We start from the raw sequence: 20,747 nt of genomic DNA on the forward strand, positions 1-20,747 counted from the left end.
CCTACCTTTGTGTGGGAATGGGGACATCAACAGAAATGGTGCACCTTTAGACCCAATGTAATGGCATGTAAAACACCATAAATTTAATGCTTACACACAGCAGCATCGCTAGAGCTCAGTCCCTAAGCAGGCTGGATATTAAATTGATCAAAGTGGTAATGAAAGTGGGAATTACTCCATCTCAGCTGACACAAGGCAGGTGACCTTATTAAAAAATATGCCAGTGTATTTAATGGGGTAGGGCAGTTTCTTGGGGAATTAATGATTAATGTGGCTATAACTTTGGAAATCTCAAAGCTAACGCCCCTATAGTGGAAGAGAGAAAAAGTCTCTCTTCCACTATAAGAAATGGATGAAATTCTTGGGCTGGGACAGTCTGAATGCAGGTGCATGGATTCAGCTGAGAGGTGTCCCATGCAGATTTTGGAAGCTGAGGGCTATGAAAAAGCAAGGAAGCAGGGCAAGCAAACCCAGCACATTTCCTCACACTCTTCCAACCTCCAATCACTCGCACTCCAGTGTCTTCCTGTGATGGATGTGCTTGCTGTGTACTCAGGAACAGTCCTCTCTCTTATCAATATCCCAGCTACTTCTTCAGTGCACCTGTGAGTAGAGGGAGCTTGCTGACATTTATAGAATCGTTAAGGTTGGAAAGATCACTGAGCTCATCTAGTCCAACCACCAACCCTTCCCTGCCATGCCCTCTATCCATGTCCCTCAGTGCTACATTTACCCTTAAACACCTCCAGGGAGGGTGACTCCAACACCTCCCTTGGCAGCCTGTGCCAGTGCCTCACAACTCTTCATGAGAAGAAATTTTCCCTAATATCCAACCTGAATCTTGTCATCCCAAATCCAGCAAGAAAATTCTCTAACTCCAATGTGGTGTTAGACAGAAAGAATCCTTTATTCCTCATGATACCTACTGGGCGACTTGATAAACAAGCACACTCTCAGAGTTCAGGTTCTACATTTAAATATAAACAGTTAAGACCTACATATGCAGTACATTGGCATTCATATTCATTCTTTTCTATTGGTATATGCTAATGTCCCTCTGGGCTTGCATGGTAGCATCCAGGGTGGCCGTACCCCCACTTACTTCATCCTCATTTTTGTCCACCATCAGTTTCACCACTGAGGCTTTTGGCTGACATTTAGCTGTTTTTTGCCAGCTTGGCAAATTCCCACTGCTTGTTAGGCCATAATGAGTAACTTCCAAAACAGTACATGTGAAAATCCAAAGAAAATGTCCTTGCACCTGGTGAAATGCAGAGATAAGTAGTGTATTATGATTCCAGTGCTTCTTGTGAAGCAGAATTAGGCTGTTCACACACCAAGCAAAATTGAAACAGAAAGTTTTAGAATTAGTACTCAGTAGTACTTGATCATTAGTACTTGATTCTTCAATCATTAGTACTTGATTCTTCTTGCTAAATTAATATATTGGTCTTTAAACTGATATATACTGATCCCTTTTGCTAAACAAACCAGCCTGTATCAACTTCCCCTGGCACAGCTTGAAGCCACTACCATTCATTCTGTTAGGAGTATGCTCTGCTGCTGCTGCTGCTTGCTGTAGGCTTGGGGAAAACAGGCTTTTCCACACATTCTTTGCAAATAAAAAGGAGTATAGGAAAAACTATCCTGAACATAAGCTAAGGGTTCAGGCCAAGGAGCATTAGGAATGTGAGCAACAGGCAGGAAGCTGTAAGTAAGAGAATTTGTGCCAAAGTAGAACAGGAGAAAGATGCTAGGAGAGTTGTGAGACAGCAAAGTGGAGCTACATGTTAAATGGGATCCAGGCAAGCTGCAAAAAGATCCGAGAAATTGCCATTAACTAACTCATTACAAGACTTTGAAAACCCATGTTGGGGTTCCAGCTGCCAGGTGTGTGTGGTAAGTGGCAAACCCAACAAGAAAATCCTGGTCTGAGAAAGGCAGTTTTGCTGGAAGGGACCAGACGAGAAGAGTCTGGCTGCAGAAGCTGAGAATCATAAAATCATAGAATGGTTTGGGTTGGAAGGGATTTTTAAGAAGCTAAGGAATGTGATGTTGTGCAAAAGAGGAGGTTTCCAGTACTCTTCTAACTGTCTGATAACCTCTAGTGACCCAATACAGGGAGACCAGATTGTCTCAGCTTCAGAAATACCATCAGGGGCTGCTTTGGACCTCATGGGGCCTGGCAATTGCGGTCACTGCCCTTCCCATAAGAGGGCCATAAAATGATTGTGTAAGCTGCAGAACAAGAGACAAAATGAGCACTAGCCTCCACCCAAAGCAAGGGCAAACAGAAAGGTGCTTGGGAATGAGAAGCATCTGGGAGCTGGTGGCTTTAGCTCAGTGCTGTTTTGGGTGTAAGACAGCAGAACCAGCAGAGAATTGGGAAAAAGGCATAGGAATGGATGTGATATAGAGCCTGAAGTAGACTGGTTCTGAAGAGGGTGATACTGGTTAGTTGGTGTGGATGGCAAAGACAGTGGGGGAAAAAGGAAGACTGTCTTCAGGTCAGAAGCACAAGTTTGGGGCTTACAGTGTGAGATTACCAGCAGACCACCAGCACAGTTTGCTTTACCCAGACTCTCGGTTATATAAAGAGGAGACCTTGACATACAGTAAAGCCTCTGAAGGGAAAATGAGGCAAGGGAAGCTTATAAACCCAAGACAAGCCTTAAGAAAGTGATACTTAGGTGCAACAAAAGGAGCTGTTTTCACTTCTGGGAAGAAAACTGCAGCTGTGTCATACAGGCCAATTTCCTCCACAGTTTGACAGCCAGCCTTTGTCACTGGCCACAGAAATGTTTGCCATTTGTGGGTGGCTCATCGTGACTCACCAAGAAGCTGGCAGGCTCTAGCAGCCATGGCTGTCTCCTGTGCAGAAATGGAGTGGAAATATCTGAACTACAGAGAAACCCAAGAAACTCCCCAAAAATCCCCCCCTCAAAGCTTATCCTTTAGCTACAGAAACCTTGCAGCTTCTGAAACAGAGACTCATAAGTATGGCTTGTGCAGGAATTTCATCAAGTTTAAAGTTCTTTTTCAAGCCTTAATAACGGGTCTGACCTGGTAATAAAGACTCTCAAAGGGCAACAGGTGCCTACCAGGAACCTCTGAAAGATAAGTCACTGGAAGAGTAAAAAGATGAAACAGGCATCAAACTGTTTTGTGTGAAAAGATATGAGAGGTGGAACACATGCCAAAAAGCCAACTGCCACAGATTTATAATTTAAGTGCTTTTCCTTCCTATTTAGGGTCAATCACAAAATTATTGCACAAGCACTTTTTCCTTCCTGAGTGCTCCTGGACTATTTTGAGCTTACCAAAGTTGCAGTGTAATGGTAACTAGAAGAGATGACAAGCCTATTTCTAAATGATGACAGAGTTTTTTGTTAGTGTTTTCTTACAATTCCTGGGTGTGACAGGATCCCCAGGCCAGCTAAAGCCAAGCAAGGTGATACAGTAATAGAAACAATCAGAGGAAATAGAGAAGGAAAGGAGCTAGAAAATCACCAGGTCTGGACCAGTATGACCTGTAAAGCAGCTGAAAAAGCTGTGCCCAACCTGCTCCTCAAAACCATCAAAAGAAAATTCCAGCCTCTTCAGACCATCTAATCTACAGTCACCTCTTTAGCACTACAAAGCTTCTCTAATGTCTGATCTTCACCTCCACTGATGCTATCTATGCTGATTAGTTCTTCTATCCACAGAGAATGCGGAGAATCATAAAATCACTTGAGTTGGAAGGGACCCTTAAAGGCCATCTAGTTCAGCTCCCCTGCAATGAACAGGGACACTTAGATCGGGTTGCTCAGAGCTCCATCCAGCCTCACCTTGAGTGTCTCCAGGGACGGGGCATCCACCGCCTCTCTGGACAACCTGTGCCGGTGCCTCACCACCCTTATGGTAAAATACTTCTTCCTTATATCCAGCTTAAATCTCCTCTCTTTTAGTTTGAAACCATTTCCCTTTGTCCTATCACAACAGACTGTACTGAAGTCTCCCCTTCTTCCTTACAGCTCCACTTCAGATACTGAAAAGGCACTTTCAAGTCTCCCTGGAGCCTTCTCTTCTCCAGGCTGAACAGCCCAAGCTCTCAGCCTGTCAGAATCAGCTACTCCCTTTCATATTTGCATCAGGCTTTGCTCCAAATTTTTATATATATACAAATCATATATATATATATATACAAACACAATGTTCAAAGACTTTCTGGTTTTTCTGATTTTTTTTTTCCCCACTAGATAAGTACATATTATTTCAGTCATTCCTGACAGATATTTTCCACATCTTCACGTGCTTTCTGCTTGTTTTGCACCCAGCAACAAGTCGCAGAGCCAGAACTGTGAGCAATGCAGGCAGCAGGCTGTGGGCAGCTGTGCTTTGCAGATCAGCTTGCTCACAGCCTGCAGGTGGAGTTGTGTTCTTCCCGTGACTGCTGGGGCACCTATAGCTGAGGACAGACTCCCAGTTTGTGCAGGCAGCTGAGGCTTAACACTATGCATCTTGGAATTAATTTTCCTCCAGCAAGCCAGGCCTGTGACTGGCTTTGGATCACATCCGTAAGTGGTAGTGCTCAGTAGAAGACAAAATCTGGAAGCCCCAGTGGCCAGACTTGATGCTCCCAAGGGTTCATATTCGTGAAGTTAGTAAACACCCAAATGTTTGCAAAATCCATTGTGAGCCATCTTTGGGCACTCCTCTAGTGCAAATGATAGCAGCATGAGTACATTTGTGCTCTGCTGTTACTCACATCAATCTGCATTACGAAACAGCCTTATCTCCATGCCTTATCTCTACCAGTATAATCTATAAAATGCAGTTGTATTTAACAAAAGAACACCAATTTCTCCATCAAAGCTAGCCTGTCCTCTATTGGAACATATTTAATTACAACTCTCTTTTCCTGCACAAGAGGATAGATGAACAGTGAGGAGGATGCAGCGCTGCTGCTCCTGAGCAGCTGGTGAGGGGTGGTTTTTCACACAGGTAAGTACAGGTCCCCGCTGGAAATTAATTGGAAAAGGGAGCAGAAAAGCACTCTGCATTGGAGCAGTCATGTGTTTAAGTTGAGAATTGTGTGCTCTGCTGGAGACCAGAGAACCTGACACGCTTCTGCTTTCTTTGTATTGAAAAGCCTGCTGCAAATTCAGGCCAAAAATGAAGTTCCCGCAACGTCAGAGGCTCTGTGTTTGAAGCCTGGGAGCACTGCAAGATGATATCAGATGCGACCGTGCGCTGTCTGGCCTTTGGTGTTTGTGCAGACAGATGTGCTCATGTGCTGCATGTGATTAGATTACTTGATAGTTTTAGTGAACCATGTGAGCTGAGCTAGCATTTCCCTCGATGTGTCACTTCGTCTCTCCTCCCACTCGCTGCAAGCACTGCCGCGATGTGACTGTCCGGTGTCAGCCCTGTGCCTGCCTCGGAGCTCCTTTTCAGGTAGGTTTGTGCTTTCTTCCTTTTGAACAGCCACTTTATTGCTGGCTGGCAGGTGTGGGAATGCTCTGAATAGCAGAGAAGGGAGGGCAGGAGAGGGCAGACAGAAAGAAACTCCAACTGTTCCTCTGCCTGACTCTGCTTTCTCCTTTCCTGTGTTAACACTGTGGATACACACCTTCTAGCTCAGGCAGGGCATATAAGGCACAGGATAGAGGAGAACACTGCCAGGCAGAGCTGTTTCAAGAGCTTTGTGGAGACTGTGCACATTGCATGGCACTTAGGAGCAGCACAAGACTGAGGGAGTTTCATTCTGATGCAAGGAGCAAAGGATGGGGAGTGCCTTTATGCGCAGAGGATGTGGTTACCCGGTTCAGAGGGTCTCAACCAAAAAAAAAAACCCGAAAAAAAACCCAAAACAGTGAGGAGAAATTGCTTGCTTGCAGTAGCCTCTCTAGATTTTTAACTGGTGCTGCTTCAGTCTGCCAGCTTTGTGTATGAGGGATGTGAAAATGAATGTCGTGATACAGATATTTCTGTCCTAACAACATAAGAGAAAATGCCAGATAACCCCAAACAGATGTAGAATATGTAATGTTTGTCACTACTAACCAGGGCCAAATAGGAATTTGCAACCATGATGTGCAAAGCCCATGCACCTTGCTTTTTAATTTGCTAGCAAATTAGCTGAAACCAATTACCTATATTGATTAAGCCAGAAGCATTTTACTAAATGCTAACTATATTCCTAGGATAAAAACCCTTGGTGACTGGAAAGGTCTGTTCCCATTCATCCCCAGGGAAGTCATTTCAATAGCTAATCTTACTGCTGAGTGTGTTTCCACTGTGTGAACTGTACTAAAATCTTCTTTAATGCTGCAATGAGAATTGCCACAATGAAGGTCCAGGGAACAATAAAAAGAAGCTGTGCTGCAGATCTAATTCAGCAGCAGATTTAGTTCTACCAGCACTCCTCCTACATAGCCTCTTGAAATGCATAGTACAGTTGATCTCTTCTGCCCAGTAACACTGTTTTTGCATTCAAAATATGCCAAGGTCGAATACAACCCACGCCATGAGAAAACATAGATATCATGGTTTTTTCCATTGCAGTTGCTCATGTGGCTTGAGTGCTCTACTTCTTTGTTTCCTTCCTCTCTGTGTGCATGAACATGTGTGTGATTTCTGCCTGTAACCCAAGGTATGGCTATTATTTCAGAGGAATCATCACAAGGTAGAACTAGTTAGAAGCAAAAATGAAACAAACAAAGCAAAAACAAGACAAATACTTTTGATAGCTTGGATTTCCACGGCAATTATTTGCATATATGTTTTCAGATTTTCAGATACATGCATATACACGTATACATAAATATACATAGTTCTCAAGTCTTCCTCTTTTAGAAGCACCTGGGCTGAGTTTCAACAAAACCCAAACACTCTGGAGGATCTCAACCTTTGATACTTTGGAAAAGTTGCCTGAGCTCTCTGCCGTAAACTGAGATATCCCCAAGGAAATCCTGACTCCTGCACAACAACTGACACACCTTCTCCCCGTTTGTGTTACTGAGGTGTTTGTCTGTGTTTACTCCTATAACAAATTATTAGGAGGTAGCAGTGTTTTGAGGTCTGGGCAGGTCTGTGCACCCTGGGACAGCATTCACTAATCATGTGTGAATTTTCCTTCACGGTGATATTTGCTGTGTATTTCTTTGCTAGAGTTGGACAGTGATGTCAGCTAAGTATTCACCTCTCTGAATCCTCCCTTAACAAGCTCTACTGCTGGGCTGTGATGGCATTTTCCAGTTGACTTCTTGGCAGCGTCTGGCAGTTCTCCATTATTGCCTGGGACTTTTGCACACCTCCATTCCAGACCTTTGTCTCCATCAGAGCCAAGTGTTGGTGAAGAAGACTACACTGGAAGAAGCTCAGCATGACCATGACTGCTCCTACTCATTCTTGACTCCCCAGAGAGAAGTTGCTCTTGAAGAAACTGCAATATATGAGCAAGCTTAACTTCCAGTTCTGTCCAGTGTTCTGCATTGGTGAACCTTTTGAGGGACATTCTGGGCACAAGTATCTTCTGTTACAGCTTATCACTGTACCTGATGGGGCTGAAGCCACTGCAGTCCTCAGTAGCTTTGAACTGAGTGTTTGGGATCAGGATGGGAAGAAACAGCCCCAGAGGGCACCAAGAAGAATCTGCCAGTGCCTGAGATAGACTGTCTACACAAGTTGGATGCTATTTCCACCTTTGCATTGTAGCACATTGGATTGCCTAATCAAAGCATTTATTGGTGCAATCTCAGATAATCTGACATTGTTACAGTGTTATCTGATGTTGGATCAAAACAACATGATGTTGGAAAAAGCTTAAATCCCCAAGAAGTGCTGTTTTATGTCAGGAGATCTACATTAGCAGACTCACAGTTGGAAGGGAGTGTTACCAGTCATTTCACCTCAGGCAGAGTCATGCCACAATCTCTGACTGCATGAGTATGGCAATGTACCTGATGCATGCATGGCTCTCAGAAACAAGAATGTCTTGTTAGGAAAACAAAGGTTAGCTTAAATAGTTTCAGTAGTAGGAACCAAGCCTGGTTCCTTGTAATGTGTGTAAGCCAGGAGCTCAACACAACTAATACACGACAGAAAAAATTTTGCAGGTTTCAAATGTACAAATGAATAAAAATATTGCTTCAATATTGTTCTGATGTAATTCTAGACAGAGGCAAAAAGATTCTTAGGCTTCATGCAAATGAGTGTTGATAGCCTTACATGGTATGCTGCACAAACCCTTCATAATTCTTGAGCAGCAATGATTGATGAAACTTGGATAGGACAGAAAAAAGTTCCTATAAGCAAAGAAGAAATAAGTTATAGAAAAGGTAAATCTGAGGTTTTTTTTTCTGTTATATTGCACACATAGGTGTTTCATGGCTGGCTAATTCTTTAAAGGAGAGGGAAGAGGGAGCAATTAAGAGCAAAGCCACAAATTGTATTCAGAGGTAACAAAGTACATGGTAATTATTTAAGTCGGTAATTATGTGATATGTCTGTTTAATCTTTAGGGTGCTGTGGAGGAACTTCTGTCAACAACACGTTCTCTACTCGTGGTGCTCCCACATCAATGATGACTACAGATCTATGTTAAAATCAAGACATCAGCTGGATACTGTGCATTGACCTGATGGATGCATTCTCCAGCATGAACCAAGAACAGAAAATGAAATTAACTCTTTGGGGTGTCTGATCTGACCTTCTTGTAGGGTTTCACATGTGACTTCTTTTTCAAGCAGCAATGAGTGTACTCAGATATTGCTTCTTTGTCGTCCTGATTCTCAGTGTTTCCCTTCCATTTGTTTTCTATGCCATTACTATACATGCACAAAAATCTCTCAGGAGGCTCAAGTTCTCAGTGAGTTCAACTTTAGTAGAAGACTGTAAAGCACTTACTAAAGATAAGGTGTCTTTTCTGAAGGAAAATGCTTTAAAAACATCCTTCGGAGTATTCAATTGCACTGAGTACATCACACAGAATCACTACATCACCCGGGTGCTGTCAGCCGAGGAGGCAGCCTTCCCCCTGGCCTACATCATCACCCTGCACAAGGAGTTTGAGACCTTCGAGCGGCTCTTCAGGGCAGTCTACATGCCCCAAAACGTCTACTGCATCCACGTGGATGGCAAGGCGCCGGCCGCCTTGCAGCAAGCGGTGCGGCGCCTGGTGGGCTGCTTCCCCAATGCCTTCCTCTCCTCCCGCACGGAGCGGGTGGTCTATGGCGGTGTGTCCCGCCTGCGGGCCGACCTGCACTGCATGAAGGACCTGCTGGCCTCGGCTGTGCCCTGGCGCTACCTGCTCAACGCCTGCGGGCAGGACTTCCCCTTGAAGACCAACTGGGAGATCATCCAGCATCTGAAAGCCTACAGGGGGAAGAACATCACTCCCGGAGTGCTGCCACCAGCACACGTCACTGCACGCACCAAGTATGTGCACCGGGAGCAATTATATTCTTTCTTTTCCTTCATGCTGCCGACATTTGTACGCAAGGCTCCTCCACCACACAACCTGACCCTCTACTTTGGTTCTGCGTACATTGCGGTCACCCGGCCCTTTGTAGAGTTTGTGCTGCAGGACCCGCGTGCCATCGACTTGCTGGCGTGGTCTGAGGACACCTACAGCCCCGATGAGCACTTCTGGGTGACGCTCAACAGGATCCCAGGTGAGCACACCTTCTGTTTAGTTTCCTGAGGATACATGCCCACAGTAATGGGTGTACACACAACATACAAACGCACTTCAGACTGACTTTAATTAAGTATACATCGCTGAATAGAATCATAGAATCATCCTTCCAGTTGCCGGGAACAGTACTGAGAGGAACAGGCAGAGCCAGCTGATCCACACATGGCTCTGAGGCTGGTATCATTGGCACAGTTTTGGGTTTCTCTATCATGAGATGATCTACACAATATCGGGGCTGCTGGCAGCTGATGGGATGCATCTTTCTTAGAGGGGGAATAGGATTTCTGCACAAGAATTAACGGGGCTGATTGACAGAGCTAGATTGACAGAAATAGATTTGAAGGGGGAAAGGGATGAAATCAGACTTGCCTGTGATAAGCTATGGGATGGCATTTCAAAATTTGAGGGACTGCATGCCAGTGAGATCCTTCAGTCTGCTCTTGAAGTGCTGGGTACAAGGAAGAAAATTTGAGATGTTTCTATACCAATGAGGAACAAACAAGAGGAGTCAAAGCCTTGTTTCAGTCCACGAGCAATGATATCATTGGCATAAGCAAAACCTGGTGGGCAGAGCCCTGTAACTGGTATGTCATGATGGACAACACTGAGCCCTTCAGTAGGGACAGGCAGGGCAGGTGATGCTGGGAATGACTGTGAAGGAGGGGCTGGGCTTTACTGAGCTCGTAGCTGACAATTGCATGGTTGGGAGCTCTGAACAAATAAAGTGGATATCGCTTTTCCCCAGCTATAGGCTATCCAGCCAGGATGATGACACTGATGAACTATTCATTAAGGAACAAGGATATAGCTCTAGATCAACCACCCTTAAGTTTAAGGGTGACTTCAACTTCCCAGGTGCAATTGGGAATGCCACACTGCTAATATGTAGAGGTCCAAGAGATTCCTAAAATATCTTAATGATAGCATCTTAATGTGCCGTTTCTTTACTAAGGGTGAGATCTAAATGTTCACTGACCCCAAAAGAGGAAATTTCCTCTGCTCTTTCACTTCTCTTCAGCTTTACATGAGAAAACGTATACACAAAATGTATGAATTTAAAGATCTGTCACTTTTGAAATAGAAGTGCCTGATATGAAAGCCTTTACTTCTAGATCTTTGCCTGAAAGAGGCAGACTAACATCTGACCTGGAATACCCAAGGCTGGGACATCCCTTAGTCATGTACATCCCTCCACAGAATTGGTGAATGGTCACCTGTAGTAAGGGAAGTCGGGGGGTTTGCAGGGAAAATGCTAGGCCAGAATCGCTTTTATTCCTCATTTGTGCAAGAAGCTTACAGCTATGAGTATGCATCCCAGAGAGAGGAAAGAAAAAAAGAAAGGCTCCCTACGTCATTTTTGCTCATATGTCAATGATTGGGATGTAATGAAAAGGATGGGTACTTTTATTAGCAAGTAGTGTTTTAAATCACTCTCAGATTTCAAAAGTACATCTGTACCATCCTGATGGCAATATTTCAGTTAGGAGCTGAATAGCAGACAGAAAAATAAGGACAGTTGGCATACAGTATACCTCAGGTAATGGCAGACATGTGGCAGGTAATGCTGTGAGTCAAGCTAAGGATACAACCAAGGCAGATGGGAGTTCTCTTTGTGCAAGCAAAGTCACATAAAAAAATTTAAAAACAAAGAACTGGTTGATGTGGTTCATTAATGTGTTAGCATTGCTACCCAGCATTTTCTGGTATTATTCTTGTCTCATACCCACAACCAAAGGACGTGAACAAGATGTTCCTTGAGAGCCACCAGCTCTCATGTGACTCTGGAATTACTGCTGCAGATAAACTGAAGTTTCAACAAATAGGCCTACTTTGTTGTTGTGGTTTGTTTGTTGTTTTTTCCATCTCTATATATAATTTATCACACACCAAGCTTCTCACTACAGCAACTTAATCACTCATTACTACTTTGGTAACTCTCGATTCCTCCACTGTTTCTAGAGAGACTCTTGCAATGACCTTTTTAGCAGTGCATGCATCATACTAATGTGCCACTGTGGTTGAGTTTTGCCTCCCAGAATTGTTTCTTTTCTTTTCTTTACGTTAATGCCCACCCTTCAAAAGACACATGTAGACAGAAAGGTAGAAGCTTTTTGTATGATTCCAGTCAGTGACGCTAGTTGAATAAGTGATGCTCTCTAGAAGGAAGTATTTTGTATCTATGTCTGCAGCATTACTCATATAACTAACACTTGTGCTTTTGTTTGCATTTTCCATTCTTTAATGAGGTTTCCTGTTTGAGCAAACACTTCTTGTAGAAATAAGGTATAAAGAAAAAGAGATTTTCCTGTAACTGCTATTGAGTCTTATGCCCACAAAGCTGTTGCAATCCCATAATCAAAACCTTTGTCTCTTGCCAGATCTGCTTAAGGAAGATGTTGCAATGCAGCAAATACACCTGCCTTATGGCAGAATTTCCAGAAAAAATATTCTTGTCCTGTATCCTCCATTCAGGCATTACAGTTTGTCACAAAATATATGATTAAAATATGGTTAAGTCTAGATGCAGTCTTTAGCTGTTAATTTAAGTGTTGCTTTAGTGCAAATTTTCTCCTACTGAAGCCAAACTGCTTTACAACCAATCTTTTGCTTTGCACTAAAATACTACATAGTGATGACAGAGTAAGGAAAGACATGACTTCAAGGCTTTCTGAAAAGCCACAGCTAATAAATGGACTTGCACTCCTTTGCCTGATTCCCCAGTATCTTCATATCTATCACACACTGGTGTAACAGGGTTTAATAGGCTGCTTCTTGGAAGGCAGAAGCAGAATTACAGCATTTTAAAGAAGTGTTTTCATCTAAACGCAAACTCATCTGACCACAATGAAAGTTGTGTTGCACATGTTGAGAGACAAACCCTGCAGCCAGCTGCCTGCCTGGGCAGCGGCACCGGAAGACACCAGAGCCACGGATGCTGGAAAAAAGAGCATGTCCTGAACAGTAGTGCCTTAATTCAGACCGCTGCCTTGAATGAAGCAGCTTTCAACATGCTTCTGTTCCCCGGGGTTTAATTTCCTTCTCAACGAGTTGTGAGGTCTGCTTTAAAGCTTCCCAATCTTGAGTTTATTTTAAATCCCACCCTTGCCTACCAAATTTACTGTTCTGGAGCCTAGATGGCACTACAAGGACAGACCCCTTCCAGGGTCAATGAGCTGTTAACGGGCCTTACCGGCCCGGCCCCTCGGGCTCAGTGCCCGCCACCTGGCAGCAGTTCCATCCCGCAGGCCCCGGCCCCGCGCTCCCCGTGTCAGGGCCGTGCAGTGTCGAGCGGCCATGCGGCGACGTCGGCTAGCGATGAGTCTGACGGTGGCTGTGGTACTGCTGGGTGCCGCCGCGCTGCTGAGGCGCCGTGGAAGGAGCGGGGCAGGCGCTGGTAGCTCTGCTGAGGGCGCGGCGCTGGAGCGAGCGTGTGGCGCGCTGCTGGCCGGGCAGGCTCCCACGCTGCAGGATGGGGGGCTGCGACCTGCGGCCAGGGACTCCTCCTGCAGCGAGTACGTGTCCCACAGCCACTACATCACCCGGGTGCTGTCAGCCGAGGAGGCGGCCTTCCCCCTGGCCTACATCATCACCCTGCACAAGGAGTTTGAGATCTTCGAGCGGCTCTTCAGGGCAGTCTACATGCCCCAAAACGTCTACTGCATCCACGTAGATGGCAAGGCGCCGGCCGCCTTGCAGCAAGCGGTGCGGCGCCTGGTGGGCTGCTTCCCCAACGCCTTCCTCGCCTCCCGCACGGAGCGGGTGGTCTACGGCGGTGTGTCCCGCCTGCGGGCCGACCTGCACTGCATGAGGGACCTGCTGGCCTCAGCCGTGCCCTGGCGCTACCTGCTCAACGCCTGCGGGCAGGACTTCCCCTTGAAGACCAACTGGGAGATCATCCAGCATCTGAAAGCCTACAGGGGGAAGAACATCACTCCCGGAGTGCTGCCACCAGCACACGTCACTGCACGCACCCGCTTCATGCACCTGGAACGGGGTGGGAGCAACGTCTCAGGGCTGGTCACCCCCCAGGTGCACAAGGCTCCTCCACCACACAACCTGACCCTCTACTTTGGTTCTGCGTACATTGCGGTCACCCGGCCCTTTGTCGAGTTTGTGCTGCAGGACCCGCGTGCCATCGACTTGCTGGCATGGTCTGAGGACACCTACAGCCCCGATGAGCACTTCTGGGTGACGCTCAACAGGATCCCAGGTAGGCTGTGAGGTCCTGTCTAGGCATCCATATGGTTTTGTTACTAATCTCACTAAAATAGACCGATGGCACTAACTTTCCATTGCAGAGTGTCAGCTGATTGTGGTGGTCCACCACAGCTCTCTTCACCATGGAAGTACTTCTCAGTGACGTTCATCACTAGGTTGTCATCACTCCTGCAGGTTTATGTAGAAGATCACCCTGATGGGTGATAGCCTGTGCTAGCAACAGTAGTGACAAACCACAGATGATATACTGAGCAATCCCAAATTTATCTTCCTGGGGATTTCTCCACTTGGCCACGCTGTCTTTTGGTGGGAATAGCACCTATAAATGGGCAGCGTGGTGAGTCCAGTGAAATAATAGCTTTTCTGCTCAGCCACAGTAGCTTGTCCTCCAATGGCACAGGCCTGAAATAGGCTTAGGTTATAGCAAGCTTCATTGATGTTTGAGCTGTCTATGTTAAGGTCTTTCTGGTGTCCTTGAAGAGTGGAAATGGACAGTCCCTGCTTTGAGGAATGGCTCTGTTTTGCCGTACTGGCTCTTTAGTCCCATGTGTATTTGCAAGTAATATATTTGTGCTTCAAATATTGTGTAATATATTTGTGCTTCAAAAGCCACTGTAGGATTTGTGAATTTTCAGATCCAACTGCACACCTTTGTTCATGGAAGAGAGGGTGTGCATATCTTGCACCAAGCCTGGAGTGTTTCCCAAACATAAATCTCTGGCCTCAGAGTCCAGCAGAAGTTACTATCATTTTCAATATGTTTTACAGAATCACCAAAGGTGATTTGTGCACTGTTTCACTGTTTTGAGTGGATTTATGAAGTGTGTCTTGGTCAACCTGATGTGCTGGGTGAGGGTACGGAAGGATTTTCTGTGCACCAGCCTACAAAGCACAAGAGAAAAGCTTAGATCAGTTGATGGTGCAGAAGTGTAAACTCATCTCCTTCCGTAAAGAGAGCTGCAAATGAAGAAGCACAAATTGCTATTGAAGACTGACTACCAGCTTGGCTTTAATTGACACACTGGGTAGATCCTGGAATTACAGGTAAAGGACTTAAAATTTCAGAGTAAATCAGGCAGCCTTTTATCCTATTGCATTTCCATCTGAATATGAGTTTATGTGTGATTACAGAAATGCAAAAGCATTGGCTCATTTTGTGTAAGACATGGATGTCTTTCTTGATGATAGCTGGTAGTTGGTGCAAGAAGGAAAGGGAGTGGACTCCTTTTTTGAGCCAGCGCATGCAAATCAACTCTCATTGGGATTTGAATGGCAAAAAGAAAAAAAGAAGAGGAAAGGAGAATCTTAGTTGAGGAGCATATTTTGCTGTGCCCTGTGGTTGTGATCAGTGTTCAGAACTGGAGTGTGTTTTTCCTACCACCAGACCCGTGTCTGTGTGCTCAGCACAGTGCTGTGAAATGCTGCTCAGGGGAGAGGACTGGGCTTTGCTTCCCAAATGGTGTTTTGCAGCCACCAGAACTGCACTGGTGTGTTGTGAACTCAGCCACAGCTGACTGGAAAAACGAGTCAGCCCCTCCAACACTTTTACTTTCATTTCTTCCCTTGGTGCGTACTTGAAATTCACTTATTTTGCTGCAGATACTTTCAGATTCCTGTCACATACATGGGTGATCCAAGCCGTGTGAGATGAGAGCTGAATAAAAGCAGAGTGAGGAGCTCACACCTGAGTTTATATTAATGCTTACCACCAGCATAACTCTTCAGACAAAGTGTTTTATCAAAAGGTCCCGAGAACAACTTCTGAATATGAAATCAATTGGTAAGGATTTGACAAAGATGTAAAGGAAAATGCGGTAAACCCATTTTTTTTTTTAAAGTGCTGAGCTATGTTATTCTTTACTCTTTAATTAACTTACAAAAATGCCTAGTTTACTTAATTTGAGAGCTGGTGAATAATGTGAAGTCAGTAATTTTGTATTCCTAGAAGGCAGTGCCTCCCATTGTTTTTGTGGATGTCCCGAGGTTGTTCCTGTTTTGTCAGTCATCTTTCTTCCTTCCCACAGCATCAGCATTTTCCAGAGTTTATCATCACACCATGCTTACTGCCAGCTCTTGTGAACAGGTTTCTAATTTGGAATGACAACACATGTCCCAGGCCGTTTGAAGAGCATATCCCCTGCCATCACTGCCTCTTTTTGTCTTTTATCAAGTGTTGTCTCTACGTGAATGCTTTCTGCCATAGAGTAACATCTTCTGAAATTTCCCCGGGACAAAATCTCACTTTGGCATGTTATTTTATTTGATAATAGGCCAGTATGCAGAGGAGAAACAAGATTGTGATGTTCTGCTGGCAGGTATCTCTGTTTATAGAAAACTGCTGCAGTGTTTCTGCTGTTGGATCAAGTGGTAATATTTGAAAGCACCTATCCATAGTTATGAAGAAATCCCTAGCTTATGAGGAACACACTATCCTTAAAAACCCAAAATAAAGAAAGAAAAAGGAAATAAAAACCAAAAACTGATGCTTAACTTTTCTCCCATCAAATCTCTCAAAAACAGAACAACAAGAGTGAATAAACCCTTGACATTACACAGTGCCTTTCTTTGGGTTCACTTTTGCCCTTCACTGTGCTCTCTTCAAGCTCACAGGCAAAACAGTTGTTAGGTTGCAGTTACTGTGAAGATGTTGTGCTTAATGCCATTGGGGAAGGAAACAAAAGAACCAGAAATTTCCTGTACTTTCATCTTTCCTTTTCGTAGAACACTGAATTATCACTGGGGTGATGAGTATTTCAGTTACCATTTCAGCACTGAACGTGGCTTCTTATTTGTTCTCCCATTGCTATTTGAGATTGTGGTTTACAGAGCTACTAGCAGATCACCTGTTAGGATTGCAGCTCACTAGCAAAATGAATCATCTAGATTAATACACAGTTTAAACGACACTATGAAAATCAGAAAGAGGGCTAATTGCTACTGAAGAAAAAGGTCAGAAGTGGGGATTAAAATACCTGCTTTGCTTTTCTTAAAACTGTATTTGATGGACTCGGGTCCTACAATTCCAAATCAAGGTGTTTTGTTCAAGTTTTAAAAGGATTGCTGTAAACTGAGGAAAATTACTGTGTTTTTGGTATGTATGTATGATAACTATGTATGAAATAATATTGCTGCTACTCAAGAGACTGCCAGGGGAGGGAGCTGCAGCTGCAGCTTGCAGCTGCCTCACAGTGCATGGGGAGCAGCCAGAGTGATGTAAATCCTCTCCTCCCTGACCAGTGCTACCAGTCAGTGCTGTTACTTCTACTGCACTTGTTAAAGCTCCTGACTTGCAGGTACTCCTACGCTAAACTCTTTGCATTTGAGCAAGTTACTCTTTTCGTCTTGTAGCAGAAATGCTAAGTCAGGGCTTGAAGCACTGATTGAGCACCTGCTGCAAAGGCAGGGCCAACCCAGAGGAGCTCAGGTGCAAGCAATGCACTGAGTGACTGGAAGGGGTGGAACCAGGATCCACGCCTTCCCAGATCTCATGTTAAAGGTTGATGGAAACAAGGGTATCTTGTTTAGAGGTCCTTGCCTATCTGAGGTCTTCTGAAAGTAAGTTATTTCTTTCCTTTATTTCTATGCTGCATTTGCACAAACTCTCCCTTACTGCAGCCTGTGACCTTGCTGTCATTGCTTCAATTTCCATTGTGTTACATGCCTGTTTTCAGCCTCGTCAGAAGAATGCAAAAGCAGCATCTGTGTTTTTGTACCTGCTGATGTACTTCTGGCTCCCCACATGTTGCCTCTTCTGCCATTTGATAACTCAGGTGCAATACTATGGTAATTACTTGCTAGGCAGGAAAGAATAAAATATGTTGAGCTTTTTTTATAACCAGGCAAATAAATTATAGGCAAGTGTTTGTGTTACAGTGAGAAGTTGGTGCTTTTCCAGCTTTCCTTAGTGAAGTGTTTTGTGTTTTGGAGATCTTCTGTTACTGACCTGAATTCAGTATTGCAGTGCAGATCAGGTGCAGAGGTTTTCCTAGCTGGAACTATCCAACCATCTCTTGTGTTCAAAGGCCAGTGCTTCATCCTATGGCAGCCATCTCTTTGTTATAGCTTAGAGCTGAAGGTACTGCATTTTATCCCAGTTCCATGGAGAAAAGTCCTAGAGAGGAGAGGTAAAACCAAACATACAGATGTTCAAAAGAGTGACAGTGTTATTTTCTGTTACCTATCTGCAGGTGTCCCTGGGTCCATGCCTAATGCATCGTGGGAAGGTGACCTGAAAGCAGTGAAGTGGATTGATATGGAAGACGTCCATGGAGGTTGTCACGGTAATGCGTATATTCTTCCTTAGTTCTTCTTCTTGTTCATCTAGTGAAAAACTTGACTTCTTCCTGTAGCCCTACATAATGCAAGTCAGTTCTTAAGCAGCAGTTGATCAGAAATAAGACATTGAAAGCTTTGTCCTTAGGTAGTGAATAACAGTAGCCACGTAAAAAAAAGCAGTTAGAAATCTAGAACAGTTACTTCTTCATCAGGAACACTTATAGAATACATCAGAAAGGAGGGTGTGTAACAACGCTTAATGCTTACAAGAGTTAGCTGACTGTTTTCTTCTAAGTGTAGGGGAATCATCTCGTGGGTGATGGGGAATAGCCCATGTATAATTGTAACTCACAGCATGGGGACACAGAACCACTGATGTAGGCACTGATGCCTGCTGGAGCCACACTGGGTAGGGAACCTCAGGAACTGCAAGCTGACAACGTTTAAATACTGAGGTTTTCCTGTTTCGTATTGCTTTATGACATAACATTAGTGAGTTATAATTTCTATGGCACGCTCAATTTTTTTGGTCACTGATTTGTATTTTCTGTGATGCTACTACTTTTGACATGTAAAAGTGAGAGGAAAATAGAATATGTATTTCATAAACTTTTAATTCATTGTTTGTGTTGAGGAGAAAAAAAATATTGATGATTTCAGTCAGCTTAAATTGCAGTGGTTTCACATTATTGTGACTACACCAAAATAAGTGACATTGCACCAGAATCGACCCACATTATTTAGTGGAGGGTCTTGCATAAGTAAAAGGATCAATTCCTCTTCACTGACAAAAGGAAGTTTCCCTCTTTGCTGTGTCTCAGCCTTGTCTCAGAGTCTTAAGTAATAAAACTTCTGGCCTATCTCCTTACTCAGGAATTATGCTTATTATTTACTCATAAGCAATTTCCTTCATGCCATTTTGTTGTTCATACTTACACTGTGTGTCTAATAAGCCTTTTAGGATGTGGTGTAGATTTATAGTGGCTTTGCAGATAAAACTTATCCAAAAAAAGTTTTGGATCCATAAGCATGCCTGTAGAAAGAAAACCAGGTTCTGACATTTCTTTTATGTTTCTTTTTAATTTGGCAGGCCATTATGTCAGAGGCATTTGTGTATATGGAACAGGTGACCTCAAGTGGCTTTTAAACTCCACCTGTATGTTCGCAAATAAGTTTGAGCTCAGAACATACCCGCTGACTGTGGAGTGCCTGGAGCTGAGACATCGAAAGAGAACCTTGGCACAGAGTGAAGTTCAGGTGGAACCAAACTGGTATTTCTAGCTAGTGAAAACCCAGGATGTATCAACGAAAGTGGTCGGAATTGCACCAGAAATCTAATTTCTGTTTTGCTGGAAGAACACATTCATCCAACAGGTTTCTTTAGGATGTGCAATAGTTGCAGCTCAGGTCAGCTTGTCTCACTTTGTCTGCAAATCTATCTTTTCACTTCACATTTGGAGACCAAAATGTGGGAGATTCCAAAAAGAAGCAAGTGGGCACAGCTCTTTTTACAGCTGCCCTGTAAACTTTTGCAGTTTTAATGGCCTGTTGCCCAGCCCTAACTTTTTCTTGCTATACTGACATTGCTGCCTGTTTCTATAAAAATGTATATAGAATCAGGCATCCTTGGGGCTTCTCATTACCTTGAAGACAAGCGGTGTGCATTGGTAAGCAGAAGGATAACAAGTCACAGTGAATGAGACCTTAAAAAGAGGAACACAATTGGTGGCCATGCATGCAGCTGCCGTTTGGTCAAAGATACAGAAACTTAGCTCACCAGGGAAGTACTGGGAATGGGAGAAAGGTGCTGAACTGCTGTTCTAAAGTCTGTTCTTTAAACATCTGTTGGTTCAAGGTTTGTAGGAGTATAGCACCTTTTGCTATGCAAATGGTTGTAGATAAAAAGATCTGATAGGCTTTCAGGCACAAGAGCTCTTTATGAAAAGTGAAGTCTTATTTGTTTCACTTGGCCAACTAATAGAGCTGGAAACCGACTGACACACAGATTTTGGCCTGCCAGTGTCCTCAGATCATCATATGTAAGGACACAAAGGGAGGGGGAGGGCAGTGAAAAGGGATGCCAGGACTGAAAGATGAGTAGTTGAGCTTTGGTACTAAGTCTGTAACTTTGTGTCGTGTTTTGATAGGGGCTGAGCCTCCTTCCCAAGCTTTTGAGTGGTTAATAGGTGTGGGTGACGTTGAGCTTCATAGCCCTATTTTTGTTTCCCGATTGCAGCCACCAGAGGGAGGCAGTCAAATAGCTGAGCTGATACTCATTCCTAAGCCTACCTAGCCCTTCAGCATGCAGTCTCCGAAGCAGAATTGAATGGTTCTTCCTGCAGTGATGACAGGCTGTATTCCTGGGGTTATTTTAGCACGTTGAATGACCCAGCTAGCAGCATGGTGGAGCACCTTGGCTCAAGCAGTGGGTCCTGAACAGCATCTATTCCCAGCTTCGTTAAACCACCGCTAACTTCCGTGTCCTTTTCTTTTCCTGACTCGCCGCCATTTACAGCGTCGCTTCCTTTTTTTTTTTTTTTTGAAACGAATGTTACGCTTTTCTGCAAATAAA

At 44.2% G+C, this 20,747-nt stretch overlaps 1 protein-coding gene across 3 annotated transcripts; it reads left to right on the forward strand.

Annotated features, from left to right (window-relative positions):
- Window positions 1-5,259: 5,259 nt before the first annotated feature.
- Window positions 5,260-20,717, forward strand: GCNT2 (glucosaminyl (N-acetyl) transferase 2 (I blood group)). 3 transcript variants are annotated; one of them, XM_048940668.1, is made up of 5 exons: window positions 5,260-5,439; window positions 7,156-7,998; window positions 8,508-9,659; window positions 18,088-18,180; window positions 19,266-20,717. In XM_048940668.1, the coding sequence occupies exons 3-5, from the start codon at window positions 8,738-8,740 to the stop codon at window positions 19,454-19,456; spliced, it is 1,206 nt and encodes a 401-aa protein (XP_048796625.1). In that variant the 5' UTR covers window positions 5,260-5,439; window positions 7,156-7,998; window positions 8,508-8,737; the 3' UTR covers window positions 19,457-20,717. The 3 variants fall into 3 exon arrangements, with proteins under 3 accessions (XP_048796625.1, XP_048796624.1, XP_048796626.1); XM_048940667.1 differs by lacking the exon at window positions 7,156-7,998; XM_048940669.1 differs by lacking the exons at window positions 5,260-5,439; window positions 7,156-7,998; window positions 8,508-9,659 and adding an exon at window positions 12,676-13,892 and having other exon boundaries at window positions 19,266-20,707.
- The last annotated feature ends 30 nt before the right edge of the window (window positions 20,718-20,747 follow it).

The sequence above is a fragment of the Lagopus muta genome, chromosome 3 (genome assembly GCF_023343835.1).
Source record: "Lagopus muta isolate bLagMut1 chromosome 3, bLagMut1 primary, whole genome shotgun sequence".
Classification (NCBI taxonomy): domain Eukaryota; kingdom Metazoa; phylum Chordata; class Aves; order Galliformes; family Phasianidae; genus Lagopus; species Lagopus muta.